Source organism: Leguminivora glycinivorella, chromosome Z (genome assembly GCF_023078275.1).
Source record: "Leguminivora glycinivorella isolate SPB_JAAS2020 chromosome Z, LegGlyc_1.1, whole genome shotgun sequence".
Lineage (NCBI taxonomy): Eukaryota > Metazoa > Arthropoda > Insecta > Lepidoptera > Tortricidae > Leguminivora > Leguminivora glycinivorella.
Window position 1 is genome coordinate 53,558,380 of NC_062998.1, and position 17,058 is coordinate 53,575,437.

Genomic DNA, 17,058 nt, shown 5'->3' on the forward strand with positions numbered 1-17,058 from the left:
ATGTCACTCTCTATCCCTTCAACTATCTCCACTTAAAAAATCACGTCAATTCGTCGCTCCGTTTTGCCGTGAAAGACGGACAAACAAACAGACACACACACTTTCCCATTTATAATATTAGTATGGACACAGTATAATAAAGAGTACTATCGTACAGTATGGCCACTCCCGCTCCCCGCTGAAAGTGCCGCCCACCCCCTCTCGGTTACCTCACAGTTACTGCCTGTCAAAAACGCGAACAGTCGACCTGTCATATGTCACTCATACAAGCATAGTACGCGTTCACCTACACGAGCTTAGAATGTGTGCTAGGAAAGCGCCTCTTTCATATATTTGATCGCCAGTGTCCGAGGTGTGGTATGGATGTACAGGTGGAGGGACTCTTAGTCCAAGGGCTGAGTTCACGCTCATATTGGGCGCGGCATGTGGCGTGCATATCAAACAATTGAAGCTCATACAAGTGTCTGTCCTGACTCGAGTGACACGACGCTGCACGCCCCGCTGAATGCTCAGCTCCGAGCGTTCACTCAGGCACACTTGATAGGAAGAATTACATACCTGGGCCATTGTTTTCAAAATTGTCCACCCCACTTTTTTGTAACATGGGTATGTTTTACGCGATTCATACTCAGAATCGAGAGCTCTTTCGATCCTGATAGGAGAAAAAAATGTCCCAAGATTTCCATACATTTTTTCGAACCTTCCATTCCGTTACCGCCATACAAAATGTATGAAAAAATGGTAACGGAATGGAAAAAAAACCTTGGGACACTTTTTTTCTCCTATTAGGATTGAAAGAGCTCGCGATTCTGAGTGGAAAACACATAAAAATTTCCAAATCCAAAAAAAAGGTGGGGTGGACAACTTTGAAAAAAATGGCCCACCTACATAGTAGTCTTTATTGCACTACTAATAGTTATTAGAGAGATAAAGTAGAATAGATAAAACAATACTTGCCTCAGATAGGTTCAAGTTTATGTAGTTAGAAGTAGCGGCGTTTGAGTAGAACACGTCTGAAAGAAAACAATTGTTATTAAATGATAAGAAAACCTTATAAATATATAAGGCACTGGCGCGCCGCGAGCTAGCAAACTATGAGCTATCGGCTATAAAAACGAACAAAAGATAATCACTCCCGTGCAAATAAAAGAGACACGGCGATGTTTATAGTTGTTCGCCCAGCGGTGAGCTATCAATACCGCCGTGTCTCTTTTATTTTCACGGGAGTGCTAATCTTTTGTTCGTTTTTATAGCCGATAGCTCATAGCTTACTAGCTCGGGACCAGTGCCTTAATAAGTAGGTATTTGAGTGTGCTTAAGTGGAAAGAATTCGAATGTATTTCAGCAGTAGGACGAGTATTGTCCAGTTGAGTATTTTCTCTTATCTTCGCCTACTATACGTAACTTCGCCTGACTTTATAAAAGCTGTTTATTAGTGAATATTGAAAAAAAAAACATTTTGAATCTACTTAGTTGTTTTTAGTAGGTAAGGTATTTTAGGAGGCGAAGAGAAATGGTTTTTGTTACTTACTTGGCTAGCGCGACAACCCAAAATGAGTTTGGCGTCCTACATTTAAGCAGCAGAGGATTGGTGAATCGGGCAGTCAAAAGGGCCTACTTGGGTCGTCCAAATGGACGCCGTCCTGCTGGTTACGCAATATATCGGTGCGCGGACAGAGTGGAGGAGTTTTAAGTACATATCATTTAAAGACGATGGGTCGCTGAAGATAAGAAGGCGTGGCGCGAGTTCGTAAAAGCCCTTTGAACCTCTGTGGTGCCTAGGACTATTACAGCAACAACATACAGTAACCCGAAATGAGACAGAATGGATGAGACTAGCCCAGGGCCAGGAGATGTGGTGTACTAGGAGAGTCCTATGCTCAGCAGTGGGCGTTAAAGGGCTGATATAATGATATAAAAACTTACTGAACGCTCTATGGAGATGCATGACGGTGGACACGAAGTCCCCAAACCGGAGCATGCCGTCTTTCCGCATGTACCGCAGCAGGAGGAGCGTCATGGCCCTGTCGGGGACCACGAAGCCAACCTTGAAACACGTAGAATAAAATCATTTATTATCAGGGCACAGGACAACAACAAGCTAGTTTTGTATCAGGTAATTATTGCATTGATGGAAAAAGAGGGGGCTATTTACAGTTTTGCTACTAAAAAAGTTTAATGCCTATATTCTAGTTATAGGAACACACAGATCAGCAACTTTCAAGCTGCGGCCGGCTTTTTTATGCGGTCCGCCAATATTGTTTTTTGGTATCCGATCAACTTTTAAATTTTATAAAAAAGCAATTTTATAAACGCCGTTCTCAAATAGACTGTAACCGAAGGACGCGTGTCTATCCTTATAGGAGCACGAATAATCCTACAAGGGTTTCATTCTCCAATTTGTGGTACGAAAACCTAAAAGTATCCGCCGATACTTGAGGGAAAAAAAGTTAGCCAGCCTGGTGCCTGTTCTCTAAGTTACCTAAGGTTTACATAATACTAATGTGATAAATACCTCTCGTAGTGCATCGCTGAGCCTCTCCGCTAGTAACCCTCTCATCTTCTCGCACGCGTAAGCCTTGAACACTATCTGGCAATGCTTGAATGACTATTATACAAGTCCTTGAATGTGGCCAGGCTGATGCGCTTATCCTATTCTCTGCTACCTAAGGTTTATATGTACGTATCAAATACCTCTCGTAGTGCATCCCTGAGCCTCTCCGCTAGCAATACTCCCATCTTCTCCCGCGCGTGAGCCTTGAACACCATCTGCCAATGCTTGAGGGAGCACATCAGGTCCTTGAAGTTGGCTAGGCTGATGCGGCCGGTGCCTGTTTTCTGGAGGATGGCTAAGGAAGGTTTATGTTACTGTGTTATAGATATTCATCCCGTGGTGTCGTCGCTAGTGCGCAAAACGTTGAAGCGAATAATCAAGAAAAAGACGGAAAAATTGGAAAGAATTGCACCACGCCTGTCCTCCCGTGGCTGTCGTAGAAATCGATTGTGAAATGTTGGTTCAATTGTGGTTTGTGGTGTCGATAGGCTATCAAGCTGTCACGGCAGTTTTACAATTTACTTTTTTATAAAGTAGGGAGATAGAAGGAAAACCGTGAGGTTTCTTTTTAGAAAGAATTAAAGACGAAGTCGACCTAGTGACGCCGTTCAAAAGAGTGGCAAAGAAAAACCAGGCTCTAGATTAGAATCACACCTCGGACAAAAGCGATCAAATTTAAGGGAGAGGCGCGTTCCTACGCACACAGTCTAAGCTCGTGTAGGCGAACGCGTACCATGCATGTATGACACTGTTTTAAACTTTCACGATTATAACACATAATTATTTTTAAATCGGGACTTAATCGCGTATGAACTACTTAATAAACTGACCTCCAAAGTTTCAGGGACGGCGTTGTCTCTGGCGTGGTTTCTCTTATCATTCAAAACCAGTCTTCTCCGAGACCACGTGGAATAATTATATGCATGTGTTGAGTGAGATATGACTGGTCGACTGGTCGACTGGTCGCGGTTCTGTCAGGCGGCAACCGACAGCGGGTGCGGCACTTTCAGCGGGGAGCGGGCATCGCACTCTTAATTATACAGTGCTAGAATGATGATGTCGTCATTGGGATCGGATCGTATTTTTCTCAGGGTCGGTTTCGTAACGTTTTCTTTTCTTTTAAATAGAGAGCTGAAGAGCTAATGGCGGTGCCTAATATAATTGACGAGATCAAAGCCACACGACTCCGCTGACTCGGCCACTTGGAAAGGATGGGAGAGGATCGTGGTGTGAGAAGAGCATATGTGGGGCACTCGGGTGGAAAACGTCCCAGATATCGCTAGGTGCGAGGAAGCCCTGAAAGACCTGTCCGCACTCGGTGTACCCAACTGGCGTAAAGTGGCGCAGGATAGGGCAGATTGGCGATCTCTTGGCCAAGATCCTTTTTGGGTCGCTGAGCCAGTGAAGTAAGTAAGTAAGAATGAATGATGTGTGTTTTACAAAGGATACATCAAGCGATAGGACAATCTGCTTGCACGTGTCAATGGACGCGCAGCTCTTGATGTAGTCGTTGGGGAGGCAGGCGTCCAGCAGCTCTTGCAGCTCGAAGGCGTCTATGGTTCGGTGCTCGTCGGCCAACTGCAGGAAGATCGCCTCGTACTGCGCGAAGCTGGATTGATAACCTCAACGTCAGGTGGGTGGGAGTATACTAGTAGGTACTAGGGTCCGTTTAAACGGAGCATGAACTTGCATGCGATTTTAGTTATAAGTATTGCGCACTGTTGAGGTTACACTGTTGAACAAGACAGAGCAAAGTGGCTCTTGCGTTGGAGGCCAAAACTCATTCAGCCAAGCCAGCCAAGTAAGTACTCGTAAGTAATCAAATACCGGATTGTAATGAAAAACGCATGCACGTTCTTGTACCGTTCTAAGCGAATAGCGGAAGATCGATTGTATATACATACGTAGTTTGCGACCATTAGACCTATTGTATTGTAATTGAAAAAAGCGAATTTAATTTTTTTTGCTTATTTGCCATACTAAGGTATTTATATCTCAATGTTGTTAAAGCACTTCTTTTTAACTACCATAAAACTCGTTTCTTCGCCTAGTACTTATAGGTAGGTACTTATCTTCGCCTATCATTTTTAAAATTAGAAACTGCCACCTACTTTTTAGTGCAGGTTTCTCAAACGTATTACCTAATTGAAACTAGGCTAGGTGGTAATTTCAACTTCTATTAAGCTATGGCGAAGATAGGTATCATAGGCCAACAGGCGCCTGCAAAATACTTAATGACATTGCGTGGATTTGGCTTACTGACTATTACTTACAGCTGTTTAAGCTCTTCATGTTCGGGACTGGAAAATAATAATTTTCAATGGATTCGGACAGTTGACACATTTACCTACAGAAAAAGCAGCTTTAGCAATAAGTACTATTCGTCAGATAAATAAAACCATATAAACATTTGCGTACCTAACCTAAGCAATACTAAGCATTGCCTATTGATAAACATAAATATACATATCTACTTATAAAAATATTATATGTTCAGTCACCTGCATCTGCAATAATATTTTACATAACGAAAGCCGAAAAATATCTGAAATGATCATATTTGAAGAGCTACAAGAGCCTCTCACAATATTTACGGCCCTCGAAGAGTAAGTGCGTTTTCACATTATCCGATCCGATATTGGATAACGGATTGATACCTCCTACATTACAGGCGTCATTTTTAGGGTTCCGTAGTCAACTAGGAACCCTTATAGTTTCGCCATGTCTGTCTGTCCGTCCGTCCGTCCGTCCGTCCGTCCGCGGATAATCTCAGTAACCGTTAGCACTAGAAAGCTGAAATTTGGTACCAATATGTATATCAATCACGCCAACAAAGTGCAAAAATAGAGCCGGAACAAACTTGTGTCTGAAATTGAGACTTCCTTGAAAGAAGTCTCTGAATGGGGTCGACTTAACTTAGTCCGATTTAACCCTACCAAGACACAGGTTTGCGCGTTTACCGCAAAAAAGTTAGAGTTTGTCGCATCACCCTTTTTTGAGAGCACTCCCCTCACTACCACAGCCAGTATAGGAATTCTATGCGTTGACATTTCGAGTGCAGTCCAGTTTCGCGGTCATTTAGAAGGTAAGGCCAAACTGGCCTCAAAAAAGCTGGGTGTGCTCAATAGATCGAGACAGTATTTCACCCCAGCCCACCGCCTTCAGCTCTATAAGGCGCAGGTTCGCCCACACATGGAGTACTGTTCTCATCTATGGGCAGGGGCACCTCAGTACCAGCTTCTCCCTCTGGACCGCATCCAACGACGAGCGACTCGAATTGTCAACTGCCAGCATGTCTCCGATCGGCTTGACCCCTTGGCGCTGCGTAGAGATGTGGCCTCGCTGTGCATTTTCTATCGCATGTATAACGGGGAGTGCTCCGAGGAATTGTTCGGATTAATCCCTACCGCTTCTTTCCGCCATCGCCCTACGCGACAACATTTCCATCGTCATCATCTAGATGGCTGGCAGTCCTCAACTGTGCGTTTCTCCAGAAACTTCCTGCCCCGCACAGCTAAACTGTGGAATGAATTGTCGCCTGCGGTATTTCCGGACCGATACGACCTTCAAATCTTCAAGAAAAGAGCGTACACCCATCTTAAAGGCCGGCAACGCACCTCCAACACCTCTGGTGTTTCGGGTGTCCATGGGCGGCGGTGATCGCTTACCATCAGGCGACCTGTCTGCTCGTTTGCCTCCTATCCCATAAAAAAAAAATGGAAAAAAATGTTTTATTAGGGTACCCCCCCTACATGTAAACTGGGGGCTGATTTTTTTTTTTCATTCCAATCCCAACGTGTGATATATTGTTGGATAGGTATTTAAACATGAATAAGGATTTACTAAGATCGTTTTTTGATAATATTAATACTTTCGGAAATAATCGCTCCTAAAGGAAAAAAAGTGCGTCCCCCCCTCTAACTTTTGAACCATACGTTTAAAAAATATGAAAAAAATCACAAAAGTAGAACTTTATAAATACTTTCTAGGAAAATTGTTTTGAATTTGATAGGTTCAGTAGTTTTTGAGAAAAATACGGGAAACTACGGAACCCTACACTGAACGTGGCCCGACACGCTCTTGGTCGGTTTTTTTCCCATTGAAATCCTTCCGACCGATATCGGATCGGATAATGTTAAAACGCACTAACACTGATAAAAGTGATGAATCATTGCAATAAGGCGACTGTCCTTGTACAGTCAAGTTCCCTATTGTTAGCTTGATATGTGTTAAAATGTAAAAAGAGCCATCTAGCCGAAAGGTGTAACGCCATCTAGGCCACCGTACCTTTTTCTCTATGGCTTTGAGGTACGTTTTTTTCTTATACTTTATCCGTCTATACGGAGTTACATATGTCTTTGTTAAATATGAAGCGTTCAAGGCTGCTACCAGAAACACAAACCTGACAGATCGGCTCAGCTCCAAGCCAGGCGGGGCCCTAATGACGGCGGCCTTGATCATCTGCGGGGCGGAGTCCAAGGCCCTCATCCTCACAGTCTTCGTGGAGAATATGCGGAGGGAGAAGTTGGCCTCCTCGCGGGGCTCGAAGGTCGTCGGCATTATGAGGTATGAGCCGGGCTGGAGGTCGCATCTGAATAGAATATTATAAATATTTACACATTATAACAAAACAGAAGGAAAGTGCCATGAAATGGCCTCATCTCAACGTTGCTGGTGACTTCCAGCGCTGATGTTCCGATGAAATCACCAAGTGAGAAAGATACACGGATCTGGAACGTGGGTTTGGGCCATTTTTTCAAAGTTGTCCACCCCACTTGTTTTTTGGATTTGGAAATTTTTATGTGGATTTCACTCAGAATCGCGAGCTCTTTCAATTCTAATAGGAGAAAAAAGTGTCCCAAGGTTTTTTCCATTCCGTTACCATTTTTTCATACATTTTGTATGGCGGTAACGGAATGGAAGGTTTGAAAAAATATATGGAAATCTTGGGACGTTTTTTTTCTCCTATCAAGATCGATAGACCTCGCGATTCTGAGTATGAATCGCGTAAAAAATACCCATGTTACAAAAAAAGTGAGATGGACAACTTTGAAAAAAAATGGCCCGTTAACACGATAATAATTAATAAAAAAAATGTATAAGTATGCTGATATTCTAGCAAAACGCGTGCCTCGCTCGACCGACGTGCTTTGTGTGCATCCAAGAATCTAGATATCATTTATATATAGATCTAGTTTTCACCTCGGTTGCCATGACTCTATGCTGTTCAAAAGTCCACAAGTCGGTCTCGGAGAGCAATACATGGATTGATATTACCCGAAAGTAACTACATCCAAAAGAGAGCGCTGTGTGTGTAGTTGTATACAGCGTTCCACGTTATGTATAGTAGGGCAGAGGACATTGGATGTGATTCCAGATTTCCAGATCCACAGCTAAGCCCACCTGGAGAATTTTGTCAAAAGGTTTTACACACTATAAGTCATTTATAACCCTCACATGTGACTGACTTGTCTGCTATTCGTATACTGCGAATTAACTGTACTCTTGAGTTTCTTGAACTGATTCGGGGTAGCTGTCCGTGACCTTGAGCTCCATCTTGCTGTGATATTGAAGAACCCACAAGTCGGTCTCGGAGACCACACACACACACACACACTATAAGTTATTTTCCCCCTCACTAGCTCGGAAACACGTGTTTTGTCTTTTAATACCAGCGGGTAAAAACGCATTTTATCCACTAGTGGGTAAAGTAAGTTGACCTTGAATAAAGTCCAATTAACTGCTTTAAAATTGATAAAAGTAGGTGAATCTAGTAATAAAGATGATTTACCACCTGTGGAACTACTGGAAGCAGTAACAAACGCATTTTTTGCGTTGTAGTTTCCTCGCTATAGTGAGGGGAAAAGTTTTGTGTTACACTCGGGTGCAAATGTATTTTACTTCTCGTGTGTTAAAAAACTCGCAAGTTCAGGATTCTATTCTCGAACCACTCGCTTCGCTCGTGGTTCAACTATAGAATCCTTTCACTTGCTCGTTTTTCAATTCCTCACTCGGCGTTAAAATACAACTTTGCCCCCTTGTATAACAAATAACTATATAACCCTCACCTGTGACTGACTTGTCTGCTATTCGTATACTGCGAATTAACTGTGCTCTTGAGTTTCTTGAACTGGTTCGGGGTAGCTGTCTCGACGAGCAGCTTCGGCAGCTTGTAGATACTAAAGCCGATGACCTTGGGCTCCATCACGCTGTGCTGGTTGAGCGAGACCACGAGCGTGTCGGTCTCCGAGACCACTATCTGGATTTGGGGGTTCATGTGGAAGAAATCTGAAAGAAATGGAGTTGAATATAATTATAATAGGTTAGTTACAGCTAAAATAAATATTAGACACAAAGATAAATATAGGTATACTTACGTAATTTTATTATAGTCAGGCAAAACTATCTATTAGTAACCAGATTCATTTTTTTTTGGTGTAATGAGAAACCGATTAAGATGTAGAAACGGTTGTATACAAAATACTTAAGGTACAGCGGGGCAAATCTCGACAGGGGGGCAATTGTAACTGATCCATTGATGAGTTCTACATGTATCCAATAAACACGCCTATATACCTTATATAACCGGTGAACACTATATTTAAGAATGAAAATATGTAAAACATGGAAAAAATGGATCAGTTACATTTGCCTCGTAGTCGGGATTTGCCCCGCTGTACCTTATAAAAATAGTAAAGTTACTAACCATTCTCCATTCCTAATCCTAAGTAATGTGACGCTGCAGTTAAGGAATTTCAATACAATGAATCACAATAATAAACAATCAATTAGGTATTTTATTTATTACATTTATTACTACTTAATCCATTTATAGGTATAAAATTCGATGACATATAATCATATATCAAATATATGTGCCCATAGTAAGCGCATTAATAAATATACGATTGACCTCATATGCATCTTATGTATCAACATCAAATCCTAAGCATCCCGTTTAGCTCACGTATGCTCCAGGTCTTCAGTGCCATACGGAGCTCGGATTGCAACAAATACAAACTTTCTGCACTCCTTGGCGGTCCATTTTAACCTGCCACTTGGTCTTCTGGGCTAACGTCGGCTCTGGCCAAGAGGTCTCAGCGTCAAGATAGACCGATTTAACTCCTAAACTCTTTACGTCATGTAACAATACTTACGGACATAATTCCTGCATCCTCCAGCTGTCACCCCCCGTCGCCACGCCCCCTGGTGCATCTTAACCTGCCACTTGGTCTTCTCGGCTAGCGTCGGCTCTGGCCAAGAGGTCTCAGCGTCAAGATGGACTGTCTCCACACGGTGGAACAGGCGTTGGAACTCCGCGAAGGTCATCGTGAACTCGACGCTTGGCGCGTTTAGGCGCTCGCGGTCGGCGCTTGCGATCTTACGGCTGGGGAAGAAAATGTTAGTAATTAATTTACAGATTAAAAAAAAAAGAAAATAAAATTACAGATTATGCACACCTCGGACAATAGCGATCAAATCTATGAAAGAAACGCGTTCCTACGCACACAGTCTAAGCTCGCGTAAGCGAACGCGTACCATGCTTTTATGAGTGAGATGTGACAGGTCGACTGGTCGCGTTTTTGACAAGCGGTAACTGTGGGGTAACCGAGAGCGGGTAGGTGTCACTTTTAACGGGGAGCGTACTGTACGATAGTACTCTTTATTATACTGAGTTATGTTATTAGGGGCTAAAAAGCTTCAAGGGGCTTCAAAAAAGGGATGATTAATCCATACTAATATTATAAATGGGAAGGTGTGTGTGTCTGTTTGTCCGTCTTTCACGGCAAACGGAGCGACGAATTGACGTGATTTTTTAAGTGGAGATAGTTGAAGGGATGGAGAGTGACATAGGCTACTTTTTGACTCTTTTTAACACCCTACATCCCTAAAATGGAGGGTCGAAGTTAGTATGAAGCATTACGCAATTTTCGAATATAACGCAAGCGAAGCCGCGGGAAAAAGCTAGTTAAGAATACTTACCGGCGTTCGATCTCTAATCTATCGAGATGCATCCATATACTTGTATAGTATCGGGCTTCCAAGAACAGGCTGCGTTAAATGAGTGAAAAGCGTTATTAAAGCACAAATGCCACAATAGTTATTTGTTTTACAAGGGGGCAAAGTAATTGTTTAACCGCACGTGCCAATATTGATACCCGAGCAAGCGAAAGATTCCAATATTGAACCGCGAGCGTAGCGAGTGGTTCAAAAAGTGGAATCTTGAGCGTTGCGAGGGTATCAAGGCACGAAGGTTAAACAAACTTTGCCAACGAGTGAAACACAACATTTTTCACCACACCAACACGAACAAAATACTGACTGTAAAACATCAAAATAAATCAAATCCATCAATTTATTCAATATTTATGATTCAAAATCATCATTTATAGGTAAAATCTAGCAGCCAGATTCGATCGAGTTAAAATTTGTATGAAATTACTTTGCCATAAAATGCAATTTTACTATTTGGTGAAAATACTTTTATAGTATCGGGCATCCAATTTAAGAACAGGTTGCGTTAAATGAGTGAAAAGCGTTAGTAAAGCACAAATATTAAAGGGTTATATTACTTATACACTAATATTATAAATGGGAAAGTGTGTGTGTCTGTTTATCCGTCTTTCACGGCAAAGGGAGCGACGAATTGACGTGATGTTTTAAGTGGAGATAGTTGAAGGGATGGAGAGTGACATAGGCTACTTTTTGTCTCTTTTTTCACACGAGATCGAGGCCGCGGGCAACAGTTACTCCTATACACTATGTAACATAATTGCCGAAGATAAATCCTACGGCTTATACATTACCTTCTATAGTACCTTTAATTTTCATGGTGTTTATTTTAAAAAAAGGAAGTGGTATTCGTACCCGCTATTCGATACCGGTTATGCTCTTAAATGGATCACCAGCATTTATGTTCCATCCTGTATAAATAATCTTTGCTATTCTATCACTAGACTAAGAATAGGACACACAAACTTGCTACCTTATTACTAAGAATGAAAAGAGTAAATGTGATAAATGCGGTTTGGAGTTAACTATTAAGCATATTTTAATCGAGTGTTTAGCATATAAGGAAGAAAGAGAAAAATGTAAATTGCCTACAACCTTAAAGGACTGTTTGAATGATAAGAATCTGAATGTACTTAGATTTATAAAATTAATTGATGTATATAAAAAAATGTAATTCTCTTGTGGTCGCTAATGACCTTGTTGTTAAAAAGCGACCTTAAATAAATTAAAAAAAAAAATCTTTGCTATTACATTAAGAAAAGGGTTAATGAATGAGGACTCACTCGGCCTCGTCCCGTGGCGAGTCCCGCGCCGTCAGGGGCCTGCGCAGACGCACCTGCTGCACGAGGCCTTCGTCCGTCATTATCTGGAAATATCAATCAATCAGTACGTGCGACTTTCGTTCCGGAGCTAACAGGTTCGAACCCCGGCTCGCACCAATGAGTTCTTCGGAATTTATGTGCGAAACGTCATTTGATATTTGAGAGGCGCTTTTCGGTGAAGGAAAACATCGTGAGAAAACTGGACTAATTCCAATAAGCATAAGAAAGCAATAAGAAAATGCTAAGTAATAAGAAAAAATTGCATGCTACTTTAAGTAAAATGTAAGCAAGCACTTAATGTTATCTACTGTCCAAGTATGTCAATCACTACATTTTGCATATAAAAATCTTTATGTTTAAGGTCTAGTTTACCTTTTGGGTTGGAAGGTCAGATGGCAGTCGCTTTCGTAAAAACTAGTGCCTACGCCAAATCTTGGGATTAGTTGTCAAAGCGGACCCCAGGCTCCAATGAGCCGTGGCAAATGTCGGGATACCGCAAGGAGGATGATGATGATCAATCAATCAATCGTTTGTTGCAAAGCATGGTACATTTACAGATGTTTTAATACAAAGGAGGTCGCATGGCACCCCGGTAGGGTATGGCAATTATACATTAATTATTTACTAAATTATATGTAGATTATTCCTAAATTTATTCTTATGTGTTTAACATCACACACTTATTTAAAGTCACTCATTATTATTTTACCTTTTCCCGACGTTTGTACTGGCCGTGGTCACGGAAGACTGTCTCTCGTGACCACGGCCAGTGCAACCCGGCTGACAACTTCAGAAAAAGATAAAATAATCATATTCAATCGCGTTTAACATGTAAGTAATTGACTTTAAATATGTGAACAAAACGCGAGAACTTATAGTGTATTTTTTTGGGCATTTTCAGAATTTGGGACCCCCCAATAGTAAGTTGTTAACAAAAATTAACTCGCTGTCAGTTTCGTGACGTCAATTAAGCACAAAACATTCTGAATGTAGATTATCGTTAAAGTTTATGTCATTAACACAAAAACTTTTTTCCCCTCACTAGCTCGGAAACACGTGTTTTGTCCTTTAATAACAGCGGGTAAAAACGCATTTTATCCACTAGTGGGTAAAGTAATTTGACCTTGGATAACGTCAAATTAACTGCTTTAAAATTGATAAAAGTAGGTGAATCTAGTAATAAAGATGATTTACCACCTGTGGAAGTACTAGAAGCAGTGATAAACGCATTTTTTGCGTTGTAGTTTCCTCGCTGTAGTGAGGGGAAAAGTTTTGTGTTACACTCGGGTGCAAATGTATTTTACTTCTCGTGTGTTAAAAAACTCGCAAGTTCAGGATTCTATTCTCGAACCACTCGCTTCGCTCGTGGTTCAACTATAGAATCCTTTCACTTGCTCGTTTTTCAATTCCACACTCGGCGTTAAAATACAAAATAACAAATAACTATTAAATAAATTGTATGCTTAATTATCGTCACAAATCTGACAGGGACTTAATTTTTGGTACCAACTTACGCTAATTGGGGGTCCCTAATTCTGAAAATGCCCTTTTATCACTACATAGTATGAAACAAAGTCGCTTTCCGCTGTCTGTCCCAAAAAAAATTTTTTTTTAAATTATTTATTCAATAAAAGTGAAAGAGTTTTTACATAAAACTTTCCGCCAAACTGTAGAACAGAGTAGGGTTACCATGACTTTTTTAAGTGAAAAAATAGGCAGGAATAGGCTCCCTTTCATCACATTTACTGTTGTTTCTTAACCTTAGGTGCTAAGTGCTAAGGTATGATTATGTCTTTAAAAGTACACAACGACGGATTTAGATGCGATTTTTTTTATAGATAGAGTGATTCAAGATAAATGTTTATATTTAAAATAGGTACCTATACGAAGCCTGGGCGGGTCCCTAGTTTACACAATAAAACACAATGGGCACAATAGATAATGGCGTAAATATTTTAATACTTATTGACAATAATATAATAGGCGTATTGATAACGTTTTTGTCCTCACAGTACTAATATGGTTCCATCTCCGAAGAGTAAATATAACACAAGTTACATTAAAGGGACCCCACAGATGCTCAATAGGCTACTAGACTCATATCGAATTTGGCACAATACATGATTGTCTTCTGTAGTATTTGACATAAAAAAAAAACAATATTTATAGATTTTGGGTATGAAACGTGTATGATGACTACGTAAGTATTTTAAATTAAAAATGTGTGTATTTTTTTTTTATTTTTTGGCCGCCGAAAACGCTGTAAGCGATGTAGTGACGTCATAGAATTCGAACTTACTTCATGTCAAAACATTCACTGACATAATGAACTTTATACCTCATACTTAAGTCAGAAAATGTCGTTTTCAAATAGAATGACCTGATGCACATCCATGCATACTAATATTATAAATGGGAAAGTGTGTGTGTCTGTTTGTTTGTCCGTCTTTCACGGCAAAACGGAGCGACGAATTGTCGTGATTTTTTAAGTGGATATAGTTGAAAGGATGGAGAGTGACATAGGCTACTTTTTGTCTCTTTCTAACGCGAGCGAAGCCGCGGGCAAAATCTAGTAATCTATGATTAACATGACTGTGTTGTTTTCGGCTGATTACGTAAAAGTATACTTTAAAAATATTTTTTGCTGTTTTTTAGGTCATATTTTATGTCGGTTAATTGGACAGTACTTAATCATATAAGACAGATTAAAAAAAAAGGTCAAGTAGCCTATTGGCTGGATGATATTATCTGTGAACCCTTTTACATTGAAGTAGGTATATTAACATGTTGAACTTACATCTTCGCAACTGTATACCCGGTAGTTCATCTCGGGCTCCAGGCCACGTTGTTCCACCCCCTGTAAGAAGAATTCAAATTTAGTTAAATAAATAAATATTATAGGACATTCTTACACAGATTGACTGAGCCCCACGGTAAGCTCTAGAAGGGTTGTATTGTGGGTACTCAGACAACGATATATACAATACAATACAATACAATACAATACTCTTTATTGCACACCTCACATAGTTTACAAGTAATACACAAGAAACAAAACAAATTAAACAGAGGTAACAACAGGCGGTCTTATCGCTGAAGAGCGATCTCTTCCAGACAACCTTTGGGTACTGGAGTTAATATAATCAGAATATATGGTAGGTGGCTCTAAAAATATGAGAAGTAGAATTTAAATACAACCATACAACACAAAACACTCATTCAAATAGACATACATAAATAAGTATAACCATAAACATACATAAACATACACACATAAATATATATATAAAAAGGTTTATATTCATAGAGAAACAAACAACAGTGTCATTCATAAAATCTAAGGAAGGGAAAGATAGTATTCTTTAAGGTTTGATTTAAACGAGGCAATAGATTGAGAACGTCTTAACTCAACAGGGAGAGAGTTCCACAGTCGAATAGCTTGGAAAGTAAATGAACGATTATAAAATTTGGAAGATGAAGATGGCACAGATAGAAGGAAATTTTGAGAGGATCTAATTGAATTAAGATAAGAGAAACGCTCCTTGAGATAGCGGGGAGTTGCTGGATTAAAAAGTATAGAATAAAGAAGAGAAATTATGTGAGAATTCCGACGACGACGGATGGGGAGCCATTTTAGTTGAGATCGAAAACTGGAAACATGGTCGTATTTGCGCAGCCCAAATATGAACCGAATGCAGACATTTTGAATACGTTCAAGCTTACTTAGCTGATCCTCAGTAATATCCAAATAAGAAATGTCAGCATAATCAAGAATGGATGGATTTGGATGAAGTAATGTCTGAGCAAGCGCAATCTTTGTAGGAATAGGTAGAAAGTTACGAAGTCGCCTGAGGGAACCTATAGCGACACAAATAAGTATATACATAAAAAACGTCCATGACTCAGGAACTCTGTGCTCATCACACAAACAAGTGCCTTTACCGAGATTCGAACCCGGGACCGCCAAATCTTCGGATTAGTTGTCAAAGCGGACCCCAGGCTCCCATGAGCCCGTGGCAAAGGCCGGGATAACGCAAGGAGGATGATGCTGACTCACCCCAGGTTGGTAATGTGCCGTGACCACGCTTTTAGCCCGCAGTAGGTTAGCTAGGGAGTGGCCGTCAGTCAGCTGCCGGATGAGTTGGGACTCCGTGACCTCTCTGGTCAGTACCTCCTACTAGAGTTGTGTATTCTACTCACCCCGGGTTGATAATGTGCCGTGACCACGCTGGTAGCCCGCAGTAGGTTAGCTAGGGAGTGGCCGTCAGTCAGCTCCCGGATGAGTTGGGACTCCGTGACCTCTCTGGTCAGTACCTCCTACTAGAGTTGTGTATTCTACTCACCCCGGGTTGGTAATGTGCCGTGACCACGCTGGTAGCCCGCAGTAGGTTAGCTAGGGAGTGGCCGTCAGTCAGCTGCCGGATGAGTTGGGACTCCGTGACCTCTCTGGTCAGTACCTCCTACTAGAGTTGTGTATTCTACTCACCCCGGGTTGGTAATGTGCCGTGACCACGCTGGTAGCCCGCAGTAGGTTAGCTAGGGAGTGGCCGTCAGTCAGCTCGCGGACGAGTTGGGACTCCGTGATGCCGCCGGTGAGGTCTGCCATGCCGTCGAGGAGGCTCCCGTACTTTAGGGCTTCGTAGGAACCGTGGAGCCTGAAATAATATTGAGGTTGGTATAAATGTCAGGTGAGGGAAAATGTGGTGACGGATTCTTTGAATCTATTTTACAACTTTAGGTATAGGATCTCACTACGACTTAGAATAAAATAAACTCTCTATGACTTCGCACACTCTTTAACAAAAGAAAAGAGCGTACACCTATCTTAAAGACCAGCAACGCACCTCCAACACTGATGTTTCGGGTGTCCATGGGCGGTAATGATCGCTTACCATCAGGCGACCTGTCTGCTCGTTTGCCTCCTATCCCACAAAAAAAAACAGAGCTGACCGTAGCAGTTTCGAGGAACTGACATGCTTGAGCAGGTCACCGTTCATGCTGATCAGTCTTAATGTGCCACAACTTCAAAATTAACTCGCTTAACAATCATGAACGTAAAACCCTGTTGCGGTATTTTCACAGGTTCACTATTATCTGGTAGAAACTTTTTACGCATATATTTGATTCGTATAATAGTTCTTGGCAGAAGTCATGTTTGGCAGAAACACC

At 41.2% G+C, this 17,058-nt stretch overlaps 1 protein-coding gene across 2 annotated transcripts in view; it reads right to left on the reverse strand.

The window, feature by feature from the left end:
• LOC125240995 (calpain-C) overlaps positions 1-17,058 on the reverse strand; it is a 72,845-nt gene that overhangs the window by 3,518 nt on the left and 52,269 nt on the right. Inside the window, exons 6-16 of one of the 2 annotated variants that reach the window (XM_048149246.1) lie at positions 16,376-16,544; positions 14,687-14,746; positions 11,851-11,933; positions 9,712-9,941; positions 8,623-8,842; positions 6,957-7,145; positions 4,828-4,854; positions 4,004-4,163; positions 2,695-2,838; positions 1,927-2,047; positions 958-1,013 (exon numbers count right to left, since the gene is read on the reverse strand). In XM_048149246.1, coding sequence (XP_048005203.1) covers positions 958-1,013; positions 1,927-2,047; positions 2,695-2,838; positions 4,004-4,163; positions 4,828-4,854; positions 6,957-7,145; positions 8,623-8,842; positions 9,712-9,941; positions 11,851-11,933; positions 14,687-14,746; positions 16,376-16,544 — 1,459 coding nt within the window. The remainder of the gene's footprint in view (positions 1-957; positions 1,014-1,926; positions 2,048-2,694; positions 2,839-4,003; positions 4,164-4,827; positions 4,855-6,956; positions 7,146-8,622; positions 8,843-9,711; positions 9,942-11,850; positions 11,934-14,686; positions 14,747-16,375; positions 16,545-17,058) is intronic. The other variant, XM_048149247.1, reaches the window with a different exon arrangement.